Source organism: Choristoneura fumiferana, chromosome 27 (assembly GCF_025370935.1).
Source record: "Choristoneura fumiferana chromosome 27, NRCan_CFum_1, whole genome shotgun sequence".
In the NCBI taxonomy this organism is placed as follows: Eukaryota; Metazoa; Arthropoda; class Insecta; order Lepidoptera; family Tortricidae; genus Choristoneura; species Choristoneura fumiferana.
In genome coordinates this window covers 5098802-5119963 of record NC_133498.1, presented here as the reverse complement: position 1 = coordinate 5119963, position 21162 = coordinate 5098802, and the positions used below count along the sequence as shown (strand labels likewise).

The 21162-nt window shown below is 41.9% G+C and overlaps 2 protein-coding genes across 22 annotated transcripts in view; one reads left to right on the top strand and one right to left on the bottom strand.

Annotated features, from left to right (window-relative positions):
- Nucleotides 1-14433, top strand: part of MFS16 (major facilitator superfamily transporter 16) — a gene marked incomplete at its 3' end in the record, with an annotated part of 23895 nt that extends 9462 nt beyond the window's left edge. The window contains 8 exon segments of the mRNA XM_074108733.1: nt 3-134; nt 1672-1823; nt 2872-2943; nt 4140-4184; nt 5778-5955; nt 8056-8204; nt 11887-12010; nt 14356-14433. Coding sequence (XP_073964834.1) covers nt 3-134; nt 1672-1823; nt 2872-2943; nt 4140-4184; nt 5778-5955; nt 8056-8204; nt 11887-12010; nt 14356-14433 — 930 coding nt within the window.
- The window catches only part of tou (bromodomain adjacent to zinc finger domain 2B toutatis), a 193367-nt gene that overhangs the window by 128295 nt on the left and 43910 nt on the right, over nt 1-21162 (bottom strand). The window lies entirely within an intron of this gene.

Sequence of the window (21162 nt, the reverse complement as noted above, 5' to 3'; positions counted from 1 at the left end):
AGCGGGCGCCGGCGTCGCCCAGACCACGGGCTGGCCGGGCACGGTGGCCACGGTCGGCAAATGGTTCGGAAACAGCAAGAAGGGACTCATATTCGGCATATGGAACTCGCACACGTCGCTGGGGAACATATTGGGTGAGTAGTGCGCGTGGACTTGACTTTTGACTTGGCTTTGACTTTAACTTGACTCACTTTTCTTTGACTAAAACTTTGACCTTGACTTAACTTGACTTTGAATTGGCCAAGAGGCCGAGACTTGACTTTGACTTGCCCTTGACTCGACTTTGACTTGACACCAACTTGACTTTGACTAGACTTAGACTTGGCGGTTTGCTCGTTTGCTTGTAAGCAAGCGCCGGCGTAGCCCAGACCACGGGCTGGCCGGGCACGGTGGCCACGGTCGGCAAATGGTTCGGGAACAGCAAGAAGGGACTCATATTCGGCATATGGAACTCGCACACGTCGCTGGGGAACATATTGGGTGAGTAGTGCGCGTGGACTTGACTTTTGACTTGGCTTTGACTTTGATTTGACTCACTTTTCTTTCACTAAAACTTTGACTTGACTTACACTTTGACCTTGACTTTGAATTGACCAAGAGGCCTTTATTTAGCAACAGATCATCATCCCAGCCTATATACGTCCCACTGCTGGGCACAGGCCTCCTCTCAGAACAAGAGGGCTGGGGCCATAGTTCCCACGCGGGCCCAGTGCGGATTGGGAACTTCGCACGCACCATTGAATTGCTTCGCAGGTTTGTGCAGGTTTCCTCACGATGTTTTCCTTCACCGCAAAGCTCGTGGTAAATTTCAAATGTAATTCCGCACATGAATTTGGAAAAACTCAGAGGTGCGAGCCGGAGAACCCACGACCCTCAGCTTGAGAGGCGATAGGTCAAACCACTATGACACACTATATCGGACACATTGCCTTTAAATTTAAATAAATCACATTTAATCGAAATAGAATAAATAACAGTTTACATAAAAAAGAACAATAATTTAAAAACATAAAAATTTGATTTTTTGATTTTATTTGATTTTGACTTGGCTTTGACTTTGTTTTTGACTTAACTCTGACTTGACTTGAACTGGACCTTGACCTTGACCTGATTTTGAATTGACATTAACTTGAATTTGACTCGACTTTCACCTTGAGTTAACTTTGACCTAATTTTGACTTCGACTTGACTTTGACTCTATGTTGGGTTCTGCGTGGACTGTAGTATAGGTGGAAGAAAACTCCGGTTCTTGATTAATTAGCAGCTATATTGTAGAAATCAAATAAAGACAAATAATTACGAGACGATTGCCAGTGGGTGACCGGAGCAGAGAGAGAAGAGGAAGTCGTGGGGGGAAACCACAGATTGTACAACTTATAGCTAAGCTTTATCGGCGCGGACCTAGGTTATCGCGCGGTGGCGCCCTCTACCGAATAAAGTATTCTATGATCCTTGGCGCTTAAGCTATCTCTATACAAATTTCATAAAAATTGGTTCAGCGTCGCGTTGACAGACAGACAGACAACAGAGTTACTATTATAGGGATTAAATAGTTTTTTTGGTGTTGCCAACACTCTACATTAACTCGACTTTGACTTAACTTCGACCTGACTTTGACTCGACTTAGAGCACTTTGACTCCATATTTACCCGCCATCTTAAATGTCTTCAGGCACTCTAATGGCGGCCCGCTTCGTGGAGCGCGACTGGGCGCTCTCGTTCGTCTATCCCGCTCTAGTGATGGGCGTGGTCGCGTTCATGGTCTTTCTCTTTCTCGCACCCGACCCGCGGATGGTCGGGATTGTGCTGCCGGAAAGAACGCCGGTGAGAACCGTTGAGTTGAGTATGGGACTTGTCCCACCGCCGACGATGAGCGAGAAGCGAGTAGAGCGAGTAACTAGAAACGAGTGGGCGAGCAGCGAGAAGCGAGTGTAGTTTTGTCGCTCGGCTGTAAGCGAGTGTTCGCGTGCGACGGGCGATTACTCGCTCCACTCGACTCGCTCGTGCGGGGCGGCCGCCAAGCTGACATCGCTGAGCGAGTATCTATAGCTCAGCGAGTTTTATAGCTCTTGTCGCTGCGACAAAAGATGTAAGAGCGAGTTCTCGCCGACAGTGTGAACAGCCAGCGATCAACTATTAATATATGTGTCTCTTTTACTCACACAGGATCTTATATCTTTTGTTCGTTTCTTGAGCGAGAAAATAGTCGATAGCCAATCGTTTCCTCGCCGGCGGTGAGACAAGTGCCTATAGGTAGTGCCAAGAGTCGAAGTGAATGATAGATTACACACACAGCTACAATAATAACCGATTGCATAAAAGGAGAATGAATACTTGTGATGTATACATGAAGCCGTGGTGGCCTAGTGGTTTGACCTATCGCCTCTCAAGCAGAGGGTCGTGGGTTCAAACCCCGGCTCGCGCCTCTGAGTTTTTCGAAATTCATGTGCGTAGCTACATTTGGAATTTACCACGAGCTTTGCGGTGAAGGAGAACATCGTGAGGAAACCTGCACATACCTGCGAAGCAATTCAATGGTGTGTGTGAAGTTCCCAAACCGCACTGGGCCCGCGTGGGAACTATGGCCCAAGCCCTCTTGTTCTGAGAGGAGGCCTGTGCCCAGCAGTGGGACGTATATAGCTTGTACTATGTACACTAGGCAACGGATAAACATACTTATATAGATAAATACATACTTAAATATATCCAAGACCCGAGAACAAACATTCGTGTTATTCATACAAATATCTGCCCCGGCCGGGATTCGAACCCAGGACCTCAAGCTTCGTAGTCAGGTGCTCTAACCACTTAGCCATCCGGTCGTCAAAAAATCCGGCCAAACACTTTTTTACTAAAAACCTTTTTTTTTCAGCCTAGCAGACAATCCAGAAAATCGATAGACGAAGACGAACCAACGCCATCTACCGTCATAGTCGGGGACCAGGTATGCAACGCATGAACCTTGCACTATATTTATACTGTATAGCAAAAATAATTAGTTTCTATCGATAGTTTTATACTAAGAGTTTTTTTTATATTTAGGGGCTGTTTCACCATCCATTGATTAGTGTTAACTGACGGTTAAATGTGATGCCGTCTCTATTTGTTTTGTTCGAATAGACGGAGACGGCATCACAGCCACAGCCCCTTATTGTACAGTATAGTTAGAAGTCTTTTGTGTTACGTAGTTTTAATAGAAAAGCAGACATGCAAACAAGCATGCGAACATGAGTTCAAGCATGCATGCAAGCTTGCTAACAAAACAAGCAATCAACCATAAAAAACGCTAAATAGTTGTAATAATTATGTCTTTTTGTGTTATTGTGTGCATAATTGATTTTTTATTGTAAAATAAATTAATAAACAAAATCGTACAAGCAACCGAGCGAGCATGGAAGTTCAGGTGTTACGTAACGCATGGGAGGGGGTCTTGTAAAAACTAACGATGCGTTACAGGGGCGGGAGGGGTTTCAAACTACGCGTTACGTCACAGTTTTTTTATAACAAGTACTATCAGCCAAATAAGTGGTCTATCAATTTTTAAACATGTTCCTATCATATGAATATGTCGCTAAAGTCGAACTTTCAAGTTGACAGACACGTTTATTGGCATTATTGTTTTATGACATGCAAACGATTATCAACTTTAGGGTGGTAGACCACATATTTGGCTGATAGTACATACTATAATGCCCTCAAAAGTGGGAAATTGGCATCATCAGCTGTTGTTCCTGGCCTATAAATGCTCTCATGCTGAGTTGCCAGTGTGGCTGTGTCAAGAAATGCCAGCTTAATTCGGACACTGCTAAAGAAAAGCTAAAGAAATAGTAATTTGGGTGTTACGTAACTTTTAGGAAGGGGGAGGTAAAGAAAAATGTTACGGTGCGTTACACGGGGAGCGGGTCAAAAATTGTGTTACGTATTACTTGAACGTCCCCTAAGCGCGCAAGCTAGCGCGAAAGTTGGTTGTAACCAAGTGTACGAGTAAACAAGCACTAGCAAACGTGAAAGAAAGCGTGCAAGCGAGCATGCAAACATCTTTCTGCCTTTCACCTAATACAGTCCAACCGTGTTACCGTAACATACAGACAGACATTTATAACGTTAGTTGTATGTAGTAACGCTAACCGCATGTTCCAGGCGGCCAGTCTGCGCCCTAACCGGCACTCCGCCAACGCACAGCCGGTAAGTACACGCACACAATAATCAGCGGTTACCTGATGATTCGCCGACTATTTTTAAGCAGATTTTTGTTTTGCAGACAAACGTTTCGCCGAGTAACGGTACGCAGATGTATTGTTTCGCAGACTGACGTTTCGTAACTCAACCTTTAGCAGACTATTTACTTGGCATATGAGTCAGTAAGCCGAACTATTTACAGAAATTCGTTTAGCCTAAATCACTACACGGTTTGCACGTTTGGTCGAACAACATTTCGCTTTTGTAACGGTTGAACTGTTATTCAGTGCGCATATCAACTTTTCGCATCTTTTCGTTTCGCGTGGGGAATGGCATTCAATACCGCGAATATGTGTGGATTACAATATGGCGTTATTGGCATTTTTACACGCCGTGCAAGTTTTAAACATATAACGCAAGTAATGAACGTATTTTTGACCATTTTGGAGTCTAAACAAACAATGTCGCGATGCTAGCAGTTCGGTTCTGGCACTTCGCCGGCCGCTGCCGCGGCACGCTCGCTTCGCTCGCTCGGCTCGTGCGTTGTTGGTCGCAATTCTACCTAACACTCCTCCTCGCTGACGCTCGTCGTCGCACCTAACTTCATTTTGATAAAAGCTAGTATATTTATATAGTCAACTCAGTAAAATCCTACCTGTCGTTTGGCCGATTTTATCTACGCAGATTACGAAACAAAAATCGACTGAACATTAAATCTACTTAACAATATGAATGCCATATGATAACTCTGCTTATTGTGTCTCGACGAACAGTTGCTCGGTTTACTGAAACAATTATGAAACAAACAATCTACTAAACGTAAATCTGCTTATCGCTATTCTTCCTGCCGACTACTCGGCGAAACGAATAATAGGCGTAACGAAATTATACCAAACGTTGCTCGGCCAAAAGAAAAATCTGCCAATAGTTGTCTGCGAAACGAAAATATGCGTAATGAAACTCGGCGAAACGAGAGGTCACCATAATCAACACACATTATACAACTGTTAACTGTAGGTACTGCAATTGGGAGTATCTCATTTCTAGGGTTCCGTAGTCAACTAGGAGCCCTTATAGTTTCGCCATGCCTGTCCGTCTGTCTGTCCGCGGGTTTTTTTTTCTCGACTATCCCTATATTGTGGGGTATCGTTGGATAGGTCTTTTAAAATTATTGGGAGGTTGCTAAGACAATTTTTCTATTCAGTGATCTTTTTGCGAAATATTCAACTTTAAAGTGCAAGTTTTCATTGAAATCGAGTAGGTGGAAAAATTAGAACAAAAATAGAATGGTAGTAAATATATCAAATTTACAAGGAAAATTATAGCGGCTAAGATTGCTTATTTAGAAGAAACTTGGAAGATTCAGTACACAATACGAAATCCTTAGAAAAATATTATTTAATTTTTTCGTAATGGCGACGGAAAAAACCACTCGGCCACCACGGGTTCACAAATTATATCAATTAAACAAAATTAAATTAAACGGAATGCTGAGGACCTGGGTTCGGTTCCCAGCGCCGGTCTCTTTTTCTGTGCATCTATGTTTCAGTTTGTATTTTCGATATTACCACCCCGTGTGTGAAACCCTGTTTTCAGCAGCACGATGAAGCGACGGAGCACACGGCGCTCATCTCGCGTCCCGCTCCCGCGGGCGCGGTCTCGCTCTCGCGCGCGCTACGCATCCCCGGCGTGCTGGAGTTCTCTTTCTCGCTCTTTTTCGCTAAACTCGTCAGCTACACGTTCCTGTACTGGCTGCCGTTGTATATAAACACGTCGAGTAAGTACATTACAGACAAGACAGACGACCCGATGGCCTAGTGGTTAGAGAACCTGACTACGAAGCTTGAGGTCCCGGGTTCGATTCCCGTGTCGGGGCAGATATTTGTATGAAAAATACGAATGTTTGTTCTCGGGTCTTCGGTGTTTACTATGTATTTAAGTTACATTGGTACATTTATCCGTTGCTTAGCACCCATAACACAAGCTTTGCTAAGCTTACTTTGGGACTAGGTCAATTGGTGTGAATTGTCCCGTGAAAAAAATATATATATATTATAAGTAAACTCCGTTAATATCGATAATCTGAATCTATAAAAAATTCAATTCATTTACTCACTTACTAACATATCAAAAGATCTGGTTCATACTTAACAGAGCTCTGCTATAGTGATTTTTTAGGGTTCCGGAGCCAAAATGGCAAAAACGGAACCCTTATAGTTTCGCCATGTCTGTCTGTCTGTCTGTCCGATCAATGATAGAAAGCTGTAATTTTGCACGAATATATATGTAAACTATGCCGACAAAATGGTACAACAAAATTTTTTTTAAAAAAAATTTTTTTGTATACCTTCCATAGACGTAAAGTGAGGGTGATTTTTTTTTCTCACCCAACCCTATGGTGTCGGGTATCGTTGGACAGTTCTTTTAAAACCATTAGGGGTTTGCTCAGACGATTTTTCGATTCAGTGATTTGTTTGAGAAATATTTAACTTTAAAGTGCAAATTATCATAAAAATCGAGCGTCCCCTCCCCCCTCTAAAATCTAAACTTAAAAAAAAAAAAATTTAAAATGGAAAATTAAAAAAAAAATCAGAATGGTAGTAAGTATATCAAACTTTCATGGAAAACTATAACGGCTAAGTTTGCTTGAGAATAATTAGTAGTTTAAGAGTAAATAGCAGCCTAAGGTATAAAATATACCTAAACTTGGAAGATTCCGTATAAAATACGAAATCCTTAGAAAAATATTGCCTAATTTTTTCGTAATGGCTACGGAACCCTATTTTGGGCGTATCCGACACGCTTCTGGCCGGTTTTTAATTATTATGAAACTAAAGATTTTTTTATTTATTATTGTTATTATTTTTTCCAAATCAAACTTCGTCGCCTGCTTGTAAAAATCCATTTTAAAAATAGAATGGTAGTGTACATTCGAGTTCATAACCTTGTGGCAAAGATTGGATTTTAAATATCTGAACACGACTCTACGCCGTTAACAATAGAGTCGTGTTTAGATATTTAAGATCAAATCTTAAATTTGCTCATAAGTTTATGAACTTGACTGTACATAGTTCTTAAGATCAGGTCAATACAGAGTCAAACGTGAACCTAATATTTTGCATAAAATCTGAATCTCATAATTTCGTTTCTCATAACAACCTTGAGCAGAATCATTAGATCACCGAATTACTTTTCGCCTATATTTTTTTCTTACTATCATTTCTCATAATTTTGTAAAGCAGAATATTAACATCACATAATATCGATGAGAATAATATTTATATGTTCGAATAGTTGCTACGCAGAAAGACATATCTCATAATATTACTTTGCATAAAGGTAATAAAAAGCATTTTATTGGCAGCAATAAGGTTCTGGCGCTTCGCTTCGCTCGCTCGGCTCGCGCGCTGTTGTGGTCGCAGTTGTAACCTAACCCAACCTACTATGTAGCTGCTGTACTGTTCTGGCGCTTTGCCTGCTGCTGTTACAGCACGCTTACTTTGCTGGCCTTACTTTAACCTTAACCCTCTTATGGTAGCTGTTAGTTCCTTTAACTATGTCATTATGCCATGTTAAAGTCAGCGCTGTTTAAAATTCCGTGAAAATACAATAATCCAAACTAGGTATTTTGCCATGCCACTATGCCATATAAAAATCGGCGATACTAATGTTCTGCTATTTAATATTCTGAGAAATGACTATTATTCGAACTGATAATTATGCAAAGTTATGATTATGCAAAAGTATAATTCGGCTAAAAAATAAATTAGATACTTACCTGTTATGCGAAGTGTATTTCGGAGAATCGATATTATGCAAGATGAAGGGAACCCTATCGTTTTATGCTCTTGTTGTATAATCTACTATTGTTTCCCAGCCCACCTAACCCCTAAACAGTCGGGCGACCTGAGCACAGTGTTCGACGTGGGCGGTATAGTCGGCGCGGTGCTGGCGGGGCTGATAGCGGACTGTTGCGGGTGTCCGGGGGCTGTCTGCGCGTGCTTCTACATCGTGTGCGCTCCCACTGTGAGTCGATACTAGTGTTCTAAAAAAAAACTTAAAAAAAAAAGTCTACAGGCTGGCTCATTTAGATCGGTCAGTATGGGAAAGTCTGAAACCGTAAGACATACGGAGATCTGTTCTTAGGAACAATGTCATCGATTTTAATAACAAGAAAAACTGTATTCGTACATTTTAAAAAACTTGTACTCAACTCGGGAATCGAACTCGGACGTTTGGAAAAATAAAACTTACATTATTAAATATTTATTTCTTCTATTTCCTGTTTCATAGTAGCATTGGTTGCTTATGACCTACACTGCCGATATCTCAATACTCAATACTCAATATTTTATTGCTTTTCCACAATGTATGGTTACAGATGTTACAAAGAGATTATGTGATCATCATGGACCCTGTTGGGCACAGCAATATTTATACAAGAGGGCAGCTTTTATATAATTAATAAATTTTATCTTATATTTAAATATCACAATCACATTAAACTGACTTACTTTTATGAAATTCTTAATCAATTAATATTACATCATGTCCCTTTTATCTATTAGGATTATTTATTAACATTATGTTAAATTTATCATCTATCATCTAGGTATTCATTTATTGAGTAGTAGCATTTTTCTATCATGAATTCTTTAAGTTTATTTATAAATTTTTTTTCGTTATTTTCGTTTTGTATGGTGTTTGGCAGTTTATTATATATTTTTACAGACATACTATGTGTACTATTGGAATGGATTTTTAAATTTGATGGGGGTAAAATAAGTCTGTTTTTGTGCCTTAAAGAATGTGTTACAGGTAAGTCCTGCCGTTTCTTGAACAAGTTTGGATATTTACGGACGAATTTACATATTTCAATTAAATATATACATGGCAAAGTAAGTATTTTATTGTGCTTAAAATGAGGTTTACAGCTGTCTATGTTTTGTATATTGACTAGGATACGAATTAGCTTTTTTTGAAGAGTAAAAAGGGTTTGCGCGTCTGTACTATTTCCCCACAGAATGACTCCGTAGCTAAGCCAGGCGTGTGCGTACGCATAATAGGCGCCGAGCGCTGTGTGTAAATCAGTGGTTTTTTTTATTTCGTATAGGGCATAAACAAACTTTGACAATTTCGACTTTAATTTATTTATATGTGATTTCCAGTTAATATGCGTATCAATGTCTAGTCCGAGCAGTGAGAAATTTTGTACCGTTTCTAATTGCATGTTTTTATAACTGAAATTTATATTCAATGGAGGCTTCTGATATGGATGAAAGGACATTATTTTTGTTTTGGTGTAATTTATTTCTAAATTATGTTCGGAGAGCCAGTTTGATGTTGAATCGAGTAATAGTTTTAGTTTTTGGTTTACGATATCATTTTTGTTGTTTTGACATGTTGTGATGAGAGATATATCATCTGCAAACAATACGCATGGCTCTAGTACGCTCTTTGGAAGATCATTTATATACAAAATGAATAAAAGGCACCCGATTACACTTCCCTGTGGAATTGAAGAATTAATTAGTTTGCGTTCTGATCGAATTTTTGATATTTCGCCTGTGTTAGTATCAAAATATTCTATTTCTGTGTATTGTTCTCGGTCTTTAAGATACGATTTGAACCACTTATGAGCCAATCCACGAATACCTACACCATATAACTTATCTAGTAGTATGTAAATAGAAATACGTAAAATCCGCTAGATCACGAAATTCCTAGGCATATCGTGAAATTGGCGCCATTTCATGAATTGGCTAAGGGACATCCGCTGTATCGTTCCAAACTCACCGTTTCACGATTTGTTTAGTGACGTTTAGGCAGATCGTGAACTTCCTAGGCATCATGCAACGTTGCCATATCGGTTCTCGGTACCGCGGCACGCTCGCTTCGCTCGCTCGGCTCGTGCGTTGTGTTCACAATTCATACTAACCATTCCTCGCTTCGCTCGTTTTTCTTTTTTTCGGCATAATATCACGTGGTGCCTTTTTTTTTTTTTATACGACTGGATGGCAAACGAGCAAGTGGGTCTCCTGATGATGGTAAGAGATCACCACCGCCCATAAACATCTGCAACACCAGGGGTATTGCAGACGCGTTGCCAACCTAGAGGCCTAACATGGGATACCTCACGTGCCAGTTCACGGCTGTCTTACTCTCCACGCCGAAACACAACAGTGCAAGCACTGCTGCTTCACGGCAGGATTAGCGAGCAAGATGGTGGTAGCAATCCGGGCGGACCTTGCACAAGGTCCTACCACCTGCAAAATGATATAAAGCTAGGAATATCGACGAATGCGTTGCTCTAATCGATCTGCCGTATTGTTTCTCAGGCACATCGTGATATGCCTGGTCAACTATTAGCTATATCATGAAATGGCGCCATTGATAGCCTAGGAATTTCGTGATCTGGCGCATTTTAGGATCGGCCGCTGACATATGTTTTATTTTTCAATCATCATCATCATCCCAGCCTATATACGTCCCACTGCAGGGCACAGGCCTCCCCTCAGAAAGAGAGGGCTTGGGCAGTAGTTCCCACGCGGGCCCAGTGCGTATTGGGAACTTCACACATACCATTGAATTGCTTCGCAGGTTTGTGCAGGTTTCCTCACGATGTTTTCCTTCACCGTAAAGCTCGTGGTAAATGTCAAATGTAATTCCGCACATGAATTCCGAAAAACTCAGAGGTGCGAGCCGGGGTTTGAACCCACGACCCTCTGCTTGAGAGGCCATATATCAGACCACTCGGCCACCACGGCTTCAATATATTTTTCAATATTTTTTTTTAATTGTATGAATGCACTTTATCTTGTTACTAAAATTGAAGACATTGTTCCTAAGAATAGATCTTCGTATGCCTTATAGTTTAAGAAGCCGTGGTGGCCTAGTGGTTTGACCTATGGCCTCTCAAGCAGAGCACCGTGGGTTCAAACCCCGGCTCGCACCTCTGAGTTATTCCAAATTCATGTGCGGAGTTACATTTGAAATTTACCACGAGCTTTGCGGTGAAGGAGAACATCGTGAGCAAACCTGCAGACACCTGCGAAGCAATTCAATGGTGCGTGCGAAGTTCCCAATCCGCACTGGGCCCGCGTGGGAACTATGGCCCAAGTTCTCTTGTTCTGAGAGGTCTGTGCCCAGCAGTGGCACAGGTGATATAGGCTGAGATGATGCCTTATAGTTTTAGACTTTCCCATACTGACCGATCCAAATGAGCCACCCTGTATAGTCTACCATAGCGAACCTCCCCCCCCCCCCAAGTAATAAAATTGACTGTTGGTGAAATAAAAAATACAAAAAGACTCCAAAAACAATCTTAATCATCTTGCTAGTCTTGCAGCCTGGTGGTTTTTGGAGTCACGTAGTCGCGAACCCCCTACCGTCGAATAGCGAACCCCTAGGGGTTTGCGTACCCCACTTTGAGTAACCCTGGTCTATATAGTGTGACCCAACATGTATAATACAATTCAATACAATACAAAGACTCTTTATTGTACACCAGACATAGTAAGCGATACAGAAAACAAATTATTAAAATTACAAGGTGAGCAATAGGCGGCCTTATCGCTTAAGAGCGATCTCTTCCAGGCAACCTTTTTACAGAAAGAAGGAAGGACTAGTTTACAACAGGTGGTGCATCAAAAGTAGATCAGAAAATTTAAATTTTATTTATTTATTTATGTACTGTTTGTACTTGCAGCTGCTAGCGTATCAGAGTTGGGGCGCTTCTTCGTACGCGCTGAACGTGTGTCTGCTGGTCGCGTGCGGGGTGCTCGTTAACGGGCCTTACGCGCTCATCACGACCGCCGTCAGCGCAGAGCTCGGTCAGCCACTTACATGTTATATACACTTGAGACACACACACACACACGCGCTCGTAAAGATAGGGTGGGAGCCGAGTGAGGGAAGGGACTGAAAAAGATAGGGGAGAGATGAGGATAGGACAGAGGGAGGTGAGAGAAATTGAGGGTGAGATAGAGAGTACAGGGAGGGGTATTGAGAATTGGGCGGGCAAGAGTTTAAAGGGAAGGGACTGAAAAAGAAGGGGAGAGATGAGGATAGGTCTAGGGAGGTGAGAGAAAATTGAGGGTGAGATAGAGAGTACAAGAGAGGGGTATTGAGAATTGGCGGGCAAGAGTTTAAAGGGAAGGGACTGAAAAAGATAGGGGAGAGATGAGGATAGGTCTAGGGAGGTGAGAGAAATTGAGGGTGAGATAGAGAGTGCAAGAGAGGTATTGAGAATTGGGCGGCAAGAGTTTAAAGGGAAGGGACTGAAAAAGATAGGGGAGAGATGAGGATAGGTCTAGGGAGGTGAGAGAAATTGAGGGTGAGATAGAGAGTACAAGAGAGGGGTATTGAGAATTGGGCGGGCAAGAGTTTAAAGGGAAGGGACTGAAAAAGATAGGGGAGAGATGGGGATAGGTCTAGGGAGGTGAGAGAAATTGAGGGTGAGATATAGAGTGCAAGAGAGGGGTATTGAGAATTGGGCGGTCAAGAGTTTAAAGGGAAGGGACTGAAAAAGATAGGGGAGATGAGGATAGGTCTAGGGAGGTGAGAGAAATTGGGGGTGAGATGGAGAGTGCAAGAGAGGGGTATTGAGAATTGGGCGGGCAAGAGTTTAAAGGGAAGGGACTGAAAAAGATAGGGAGAGATGAGGATAGGTCTAGGGAGGTGAGAGAAATTGAGGGTGAGATAAAGAGTACAAGAGAGGGGTATTGAGAATTGGGCGGGCAAGAGTTTAAAGGGAAGGGACTGAAAAAGATAGGGGAGAGATGAGGATAGGTCTAGGGAGGTGAGAGAAATTGAGGCCAGTCACTTACACGTTCATACGGACGTAATTATGAAAGCAGGTGGTAGGACCTTGTGCAAGGTCCGCCCGGATTGCTACCACCATCTTGCTCGCTAATCCTGCCGTGAAGCAGCAGTGCTTGCACTGTTGTGTTTCGGCGTGGAGAGTAAGACAGCCGGTGAAATTACTGGCACTTGAGGTATCCCATCTTAGGCCTCTAGGTTGGCAACGCATCTGCAATCCCCCTGGTGTTGCAGGTGTCTATGGGCGGTGGTGATCTCTTATCATCAGGAGACCCACTTGCTCGTTTGCCATCCAGTTGAATAAAAAAAAACTTGAGGGTGAGATAGAGAGTACAAGAGAGGGGTATTGAGAATTGGGCGGGCAAGAGTTTAAGGGGAAGAGATTGAAATACTACGGGAAAGAAAGGGAAAGAATGCGCGAGAGAGAAAGACTGAAATACGCTGATACGTTTACTGTGCGTTAGCGTTTGAACAGCAGTGTGTGATCGATGCTTTATTTTTATTTATATGTATTAGCTTAGTGGTTAGAGAACCTGACTACGAAGCTTGAGGTCCCGGGTTCGATTCCCGGCCGGGGCTGATGTTTGTATGAATAATACGAATGTTTGTCCTCGGATCTTGGATGTTCAATATGTATTTAAGTACGTATTTATCTATACAAGTATGTCTATCCGTTGCCTAGTATCCATAGTACAAGCTTTGCTTAGTTTGGGACTAGGTCAATTGGTGTCAAGTGTCCCATGATATTTATTATTTACTAGTGTTTACCCGTAGATTATATCATTAGATCAAAAGCTGAATTGAAATTCCGGGATTTCTAAAAATTCCCTTAGGAATTTCCGAAAATCAAATCGTGGTTTAGTCAAAATACCACGCACAGGACTTATCACGCTAACACACCACGAGTACGGCACGGTACGGCACTCGTATCACGAACTACCCGCACTGGTCTTTTTTTGTGTGTTAGGCAGACTTGACACCCACACTTCAGTCTACTCGTGACCACGGCAACTGTAATGTTGCCGAAACGTCGAGGTAAATATTACTCGTGTGTGTTAGCGTGATAACTCCTGTGCGTGGTATTTTGACTATGAGTGAAAATCACGAAAGCTTTAAGACATTATAAATCGTGGTTTGACCAAGCCCAGCGATTGTAGTTTCGAGATTTTATCCCTATCCCGTGGGAATATTGGAATAAAAAGTAGCCTATGTTTTATTCCAAATGTCCAGCTATTTACATACCAAATTTCATCCTAATCCGTCCAGCCGTTTCAGCGTGAAGAAGTAACAAACACTCACAAACTTTCACATTTATAATATTAGTAGGATTATTAATATACGTTTGTTTGTTTTTCAGGCACGCATAGCAGCTTGGCCGGCAACGCGCATGCGTTAGCCACTGTGACTGCGATCATAGACGGCACTGGGAGCGTGGGTGAGTTAAAAATCCTAGTGTTTGTCATTAAAAAAAACAGCAGGTGTATTCTTCCACCGAAAACACCACAAGCTGTTTCAGATCCAATAAAAAAAGTCTGGAGTTCCAACAAAATAACTGATAGCAGCCATTTGAGTTGGCTGTATACGACTTGTGCCAATATATCCATGGCCGTTTTCACTTTATAAAAAGTTTGAAACTCGACAATAATAAATTACTGTCGAGCTAGCGCGCCTGCAATCTTTTTAACTTTTTAATTTCTCGCTGGGCGTAAACCATGCACTTAGTCTTTTGATATGTAAGTAAGAATGTAGACTTTTACGGGCATTTTTGAGAAAATAAATAAATATCATTTGACGACCGGATGGCTAAGTGGTTAGAGCACCTGACTACGAAGCTTGAGGTCCTGGGTTCGAATCCCGGCCGGGGCAGATATTTGTGTGAATAACACGAATGTTTGTTCTCGGGTCTTAAGAATAAGAATAAGAATAAGAATAATTTTTATTTATCTAAAAATGACCACTATTACAATATACCAGATATATCTGGTGAGTACCAAACTAGGCTGAGCCTGTATCTTGGCACTCAACTGAGTCGGTTTACAAATTTACCAATTTTTCTTTGTTACACTATTATAGGTTTTAAACTTACTTACAAAAATGTTATAATTAATGAATATAAAACAAAAAGGAAAGAAACGCAAGCAGAGGAACATTACAAATAAAAATAAAAATAAAAACGAAATGTGTGTGTTAATGTGTGTGTGTGTGTGTGTGTGTGTGTGTGCGCGTGTGTGTGTGCGTGCGATGTGTGTGTGTGTGTGTGTGTGTGTGTGTGTGTGTGTGTGTGCATGTGTGTGTATGTGTTTGGCGACAAGGAATGTGTTTTCCGCAGTTAGTGTGCGAGAACTAGTGGAATAGGATTAGGTACTACTTACGACCCCACTAACTACATGAGCGTAAAATGTCTTCGGTATCGTTGTATGAGAGAGAGGCAAACCATTTTTTTACAATAGATTTTACCGAGTGCATGGTACGCGATTTTAAATCACAGACCCTACACACAGCATTGTACACAAACGGATGTGCAAAAAATGCAGCGCGTTTTGCGTGTGCCGATCTAACGAAGGGTACCGGAACCCGGTAGATTCGGCGTTTCATGAGGTCTTTTTGTGAAGACCCAGAGATATTCCTGTGGACTCGAGTGACTGCATTAAGGATAAACAGCTGCCTAACTCTAAGAAACCCTGTTTCCCTATAAAGAGCATCAGTAGGAAAACGAAAAGGCTTTTTCAGCATGACTTTGATGACTGCACGTTGGGCACGTTCAAGTTCAAGTAGTGCCGTCTTACCCGCGCTGCCCCAGACTGCGACACAGTATTGTATTACAGACTGGCACAGCGCAAGGTAGACTATTCGTAAAATATCCAGAGGCGTGCAATCACGCAGCCGTTTAAACAAGTAGATGAACTTCCTAACTTTCCTAGATAAGGCCGCTATATGAGGCTTAAAAGATAGGTGTTCGTCCACAATAAGACCCAAGTATTTCACAGAGTTCTGCTTACCAATAGCACCACATGTGCAGTTCGGTTTGTTACTACTGCAGGAATGAATCTTAAGATCAAAAAGGGCAGGGGTAGGGAAAACAGCCTTTTTTGAAAAGGGCACATAGCAGCTCTTATCGACATTTAAAGTGAGAAGATTTCTGTCTAACCAGCTTGCTACTCTAGACAGGCCCTCCTCGGCTGACGAGTACGTTTCCCCCCATGTGTTACCACTAAACAAAACAACAGTGTCATCGGCGTAACAAATGATCTCAGAGCTGGGAACGGATAGTTGGAGAAGATCATTGATGTATATGACGAAGAGCGTGGGCCCTAAAATACTGCCCTGTGGCACGCCAAAGCAAATGGGTGCAGCACTACTTGTATGCTCATCGATTTTTACCACCTGCTTTCTGTTGCTAAGGTAGCTAGTAAACCAATCAAGACACGTACCCCGGATCCCCAGAGCCTCCAGTTTCCTTAGCAGGATTGCAATCGATACGGTATCGAAGGCCTTAGCCAAGTCCAGAAACACGCCAATGCAGCATTTACCCGCGTCCAGATTCCCCGAGATATAATTTGTAAGAGCTAGTGCTGCATCTTCTGTTGATTTGCCCAATCTAAATCCAAACTGTCGCTCAGAGATTAACGCGTTATTCTCTAAAAATTTTATCAGACGAATGTTTACAATCTTTTCCAAAATTTTAGATAACACTGTGAGTAGCGAAATTGGTCTATAATTAGTTGGCATATCTTTGGAACCACTTTTATAAATCGGAGACACCACAGCCAGTTTCCAACAATCAGGGAAACACCCCTGCTCCAAGCTAAGGTTACAGACGAAAACGAATGGCTCCAGGATGGCATCCCCAACCTCCTTGATTAACAAAGGCCTGACACCGTCATATCCAGATGCGCTATCAGATTTCAGTTGTCTAATTAATTTAGCCACCTCATAAACATCGGTCGGCTGGAAGAAAAGAGAGTACTGGGCAGTATAGGTAGGAGCAAATTTGTGAGCTAACGTGCTCTGGGTTTCGGTTAACCTGGTCAAAACTTGATCAGCCAGATTAGCACCAGCAGTTGTAAAGTACAAGTTGCACTTATCCAGTGATTCTCGGACATCTTTTCCAATTTTTGTGAGTTCGTTACACTTATTATTTTTACCCGGAGTCTGACATATATCTTTATGGTTTTCCAAAGTTTTTTAGGTTTTTCCTTGTTCTCGTTTATTTGTTTATTCTGATAAGCTGTTTTTAAGTTATATAACAAATTACCGCAATAATTTCTGTATCGAGTGTAAATTTTATGCAAAACCTGGTCGCTAGGTGAGGCTCTAGCATCTCTATGGAGTTTATCTCTATGTTTCATACATCTGATAACACCAGCAGTGACCCAAGGTTTGATGTTAAATTTACTGCGGCTGATTTTGACCCTTTTAGTGTTATTTTTAATCGCTGAGCTTAAAATAGCATTAAAATTGTTCGTAGCGCTATTAACATCGCTACTACCGGTTACTGAGCTCCAATCTACCATTCCAAGCTCCCGTGCGACTTTTTTAAAGTCCGTTTTGAGCACCCACCTGTTCATCCTGTGACCACCCAGACCAGAACATAATAAGCCAGCCATGACAATGTCATGATCAGTAACAGAGCATTTACAAACAATACCCACCGCTTCATCATTGGTCTTTATAAAAACATGATCCAAACAAGCCTCGAACCTAGTTGGTTTCGTAATCGCAGGCAACAGTCCATGCGCTGCCATAAGATGCATGTAGTCTGAACTAGTGCCTGCCGTGGACTGATCGGCGATGTCAATATTAAGATCCCCAGCAATTATATTTGCCTGGAACGATCTTCATTTAGAAAAATGTCCAATGAATCTAGGAACCTACTTAGATTAGCAAAAGATGGGGAGCGGTAAATACCCAAGACTTCGATTTGGCCTCCTATATTTATTGCAAGACAGTTAGCATCATCAATAGATGGTTCAGTGCACCTAACTGGTAGTGTTTCTTTAACGTACGCCACGACTCCACCACATTTGTTAAAAATTTTTTAGTGTGAAACACTTGATAACCCGGAAGCTGATCAATAATTGATCCCTCAGCCAACCAACATTCGGAAGAATGATCACATCATAAACAATATTCAATCTTTTAAATGTAACTAAAAATGAGTCAAAGTTCCGTCGTATGCTTCTTATATTTAAGGCTGCCACTTTAAAGTTATGATTGGGAGTTAGATACTGTTGGCAGTTCTCTAAGATATCGAGCGTGTGGCACTCAATAGTTAAGTCATTTTCAAGTTCGTCCTCTAATTCAAGTAACGCCATCTGGATAGATGGAAAAGTCATGTAAGGCCAAAGCGTGCCAGAAGTGCACAGTGTTTAGAAAACATACCTGTTTCATTTTACTTGCGGTGTGTGAAATGTGAGTGTTGTGAAGTTTATATAGTGTGAGAGTGTTAAATAATTGTGTTAGGTAAAAGCAGCTTGACAATATGAGAAACTGTAAGTGCAAGTGGAACTGCATGCGAGGAACATAATATCTACTGGGGTTGAGGATTTTGGGATATTTCCGTTTCGCCGACGAAGACGCTTCGAGACTCATCCGCCCCGTTCCTGCGTCGACATTAAAATTCTCAGCATCGACGCTCGAGACGGGACCAAGGCGCCGATCAAGCTCACCAACGCTGCAAATCTGTATCGCCGCACTGCCTTCTGTTTGCGAACAAAGATTGAACCATTTCTCGTCCAACAGAATTATATCCCACTCTGCTTGAGTGGGTCCGGGCGTCTCGAAATAACATGCGGTTTGCTTTTGTAAGCCTCTCATTAAAGAACAACTTCTGTGTCGGACCCGCTACCTCAATATCAGTGGAAGACAAGTTACGCCTGGATCTAGCAGCTTTTAAAAAAAGCGTTACGCTTCGTGCGTCGTAGAAAGCGTACAACCAGAGGCCGAGGCTTAGTGTTTTCCGAAATAAGAGTATCACTCGGCAGACGACGAGGGCCTACCCTGTTCACGAAGTCTAAATCCTCAGTTTTTAAGTCTAACCCTATCTTCGCCGCAATACATAGGATGATGTGGACTGCATTCTCTTTGGGTAATTCCTTTACACCCACTATTTCAATGTCATTTTGGAGTGTCCGTTGCTCTTGGTTATGCAGCTGGTCCTCAAGCTGAACCACTCTCTGTTTTAGGAGACAGAAGTCCAGTTCCTGTTCCTCTAATTTTTTCATCTTGGTTTCCACCGTCACTAGTCTAGATTCAAAATCATTTAGACTTGAGCAGCACTTTGAAACAGATTCAGAGAGACATTTTAGGTGACCTTTCATCTCGCTCATGTCCTGGCGCAGCAATTTGATCTCAGCTGTGAGCGCCGTAATTGCATTGGATTCCACGCTTCCGGTAATAGTGTTGAGGGCGACACTGAAGCCGCCTTACGATTTTGTGGCCGAAGGTCACCTTGTCATTGCTGCTGTCATTGGGAAAGGACGGCCGAGCCGGCGAATCCAGGTTACCTTTTTTAGCCAGCTTACATTGACATACCGGACAGACCCACTCCAGGTTTTTTTATCTTGTAAATCGCCTGAAATATTTACGCATATCGGATGGTACGTTTCTTTACACTTTGAACACTCTACGTATTGTTGTGTCTTTGCAAACGCCTTGCGGCACCAGCGCAACCTCCCGCCATTGTCAGAGTCCGGCTTGAGTAACAAGACAAAGTTCGCCAAAAAAAAAACCGATGCAAAGTAGCAGCTACTCTGCGTAGCAATAGGTGCGCGATATCGTAGTAGCGCTACGTAAAACCGTAGCACTAGCAGCCCGTAGCACGTAGCACTCAGCACTGGCCCGAACCAAACGGTCAATATTTTTGCGGCGCGCAGCGACTGTATCGGTGGCTCAGCGGTCTCGGCGTAGGATTACAGACGCCAGTCCGCTGCGTAGATCGCAAGTTCAAATCCCGCCGCCACAACACACTCATGCGCACATGAGCCTCGGCACTTCGGATAGTTTCACCGGCGCGACCCGTCAAAAAACAGCTATCCCCCTCTAGCCACTCCCAGTGGGCGGAGCAAGGCCGTAAAACGACCACGCGAGCGACAAGGAATCGAAAATGCACTTCACAACCAATCACAAATTAATTATAAAATATTCAAAATAACTTGGTAAAAGTGTAACACGTCCGCTTCTATTCGTAGCAACAGCCGAACCCCTTGGGTCTTGGATGTTTAATATGTCATTTAAGTATGTATTTTATCTATATAAGTATTGTTTATCGTTGCCTAGTATCCATAGTTACAGCTTTGCTTAGTTTGGGACTAGGTCATTGGTGTCAAGTGTCCATGATATTTATTTATTTATTTATTTATTATCATGAAAAGTTTGTACGGATATTTTTTACGTTAATTTTTTTTCGTATTCGGCCGAATTTAGTGGTACTCAATTTTTTTCTGTACTTAGCCATGTATGAGTTGAGTGTTAAATGTGTTTATTTTGTGAGATACAGTGATGCTTTGTTTTTTGTTGGCACAGTAGCTTTATTTCCAATAACAGCAGATACAAAAGATAGTTATTAATTAAAAAACAAAAAAAAGTACGGTCTTTATAATAAAAATAATATTTAACAATCCGTAGCAAAAGGGTCCTTATGGCAGGCTGCCCCCCCCTACACTTTTGCTACGGATTGTACATATGTTATATAATCGATCAGGTTCTTTATCGTGAGAAATTAAGCAAAGCTTTTGTTTTACTCAAGAGCTAAACTAAATTACATTTTAAAATTTAAAAATGTATCATATTTCCAATTTCTACTTAGGAATAAATTCTTATTCGGTGGAACCTACGTTCGTCCATCTCTACACAAAGGTCACTAGCCATCCACCCTGGTCGTGATTGAATGAGGGCTATCGTTTTTTGTCTCACTAGATGGCGCACTGTAGCGTGAGGTTTTTAAGTATGGCTTTCAAAGTCTGTTATTACGGGCGTGAAACAAAGTTTAGATTAAATCATATTTAAAACACCTTAAAACCGTACCATAAAAATATCGGCATGCTACAAGTGTTGCATAGTCCCGTTTTGTTCGGAAAAAAGGAGGAAAGGTTTCCGAAAGACGAAACTGTCTCAACACGACATTCATTGCCCGGAACGCATATTTGCCATAATCAATTTCAGA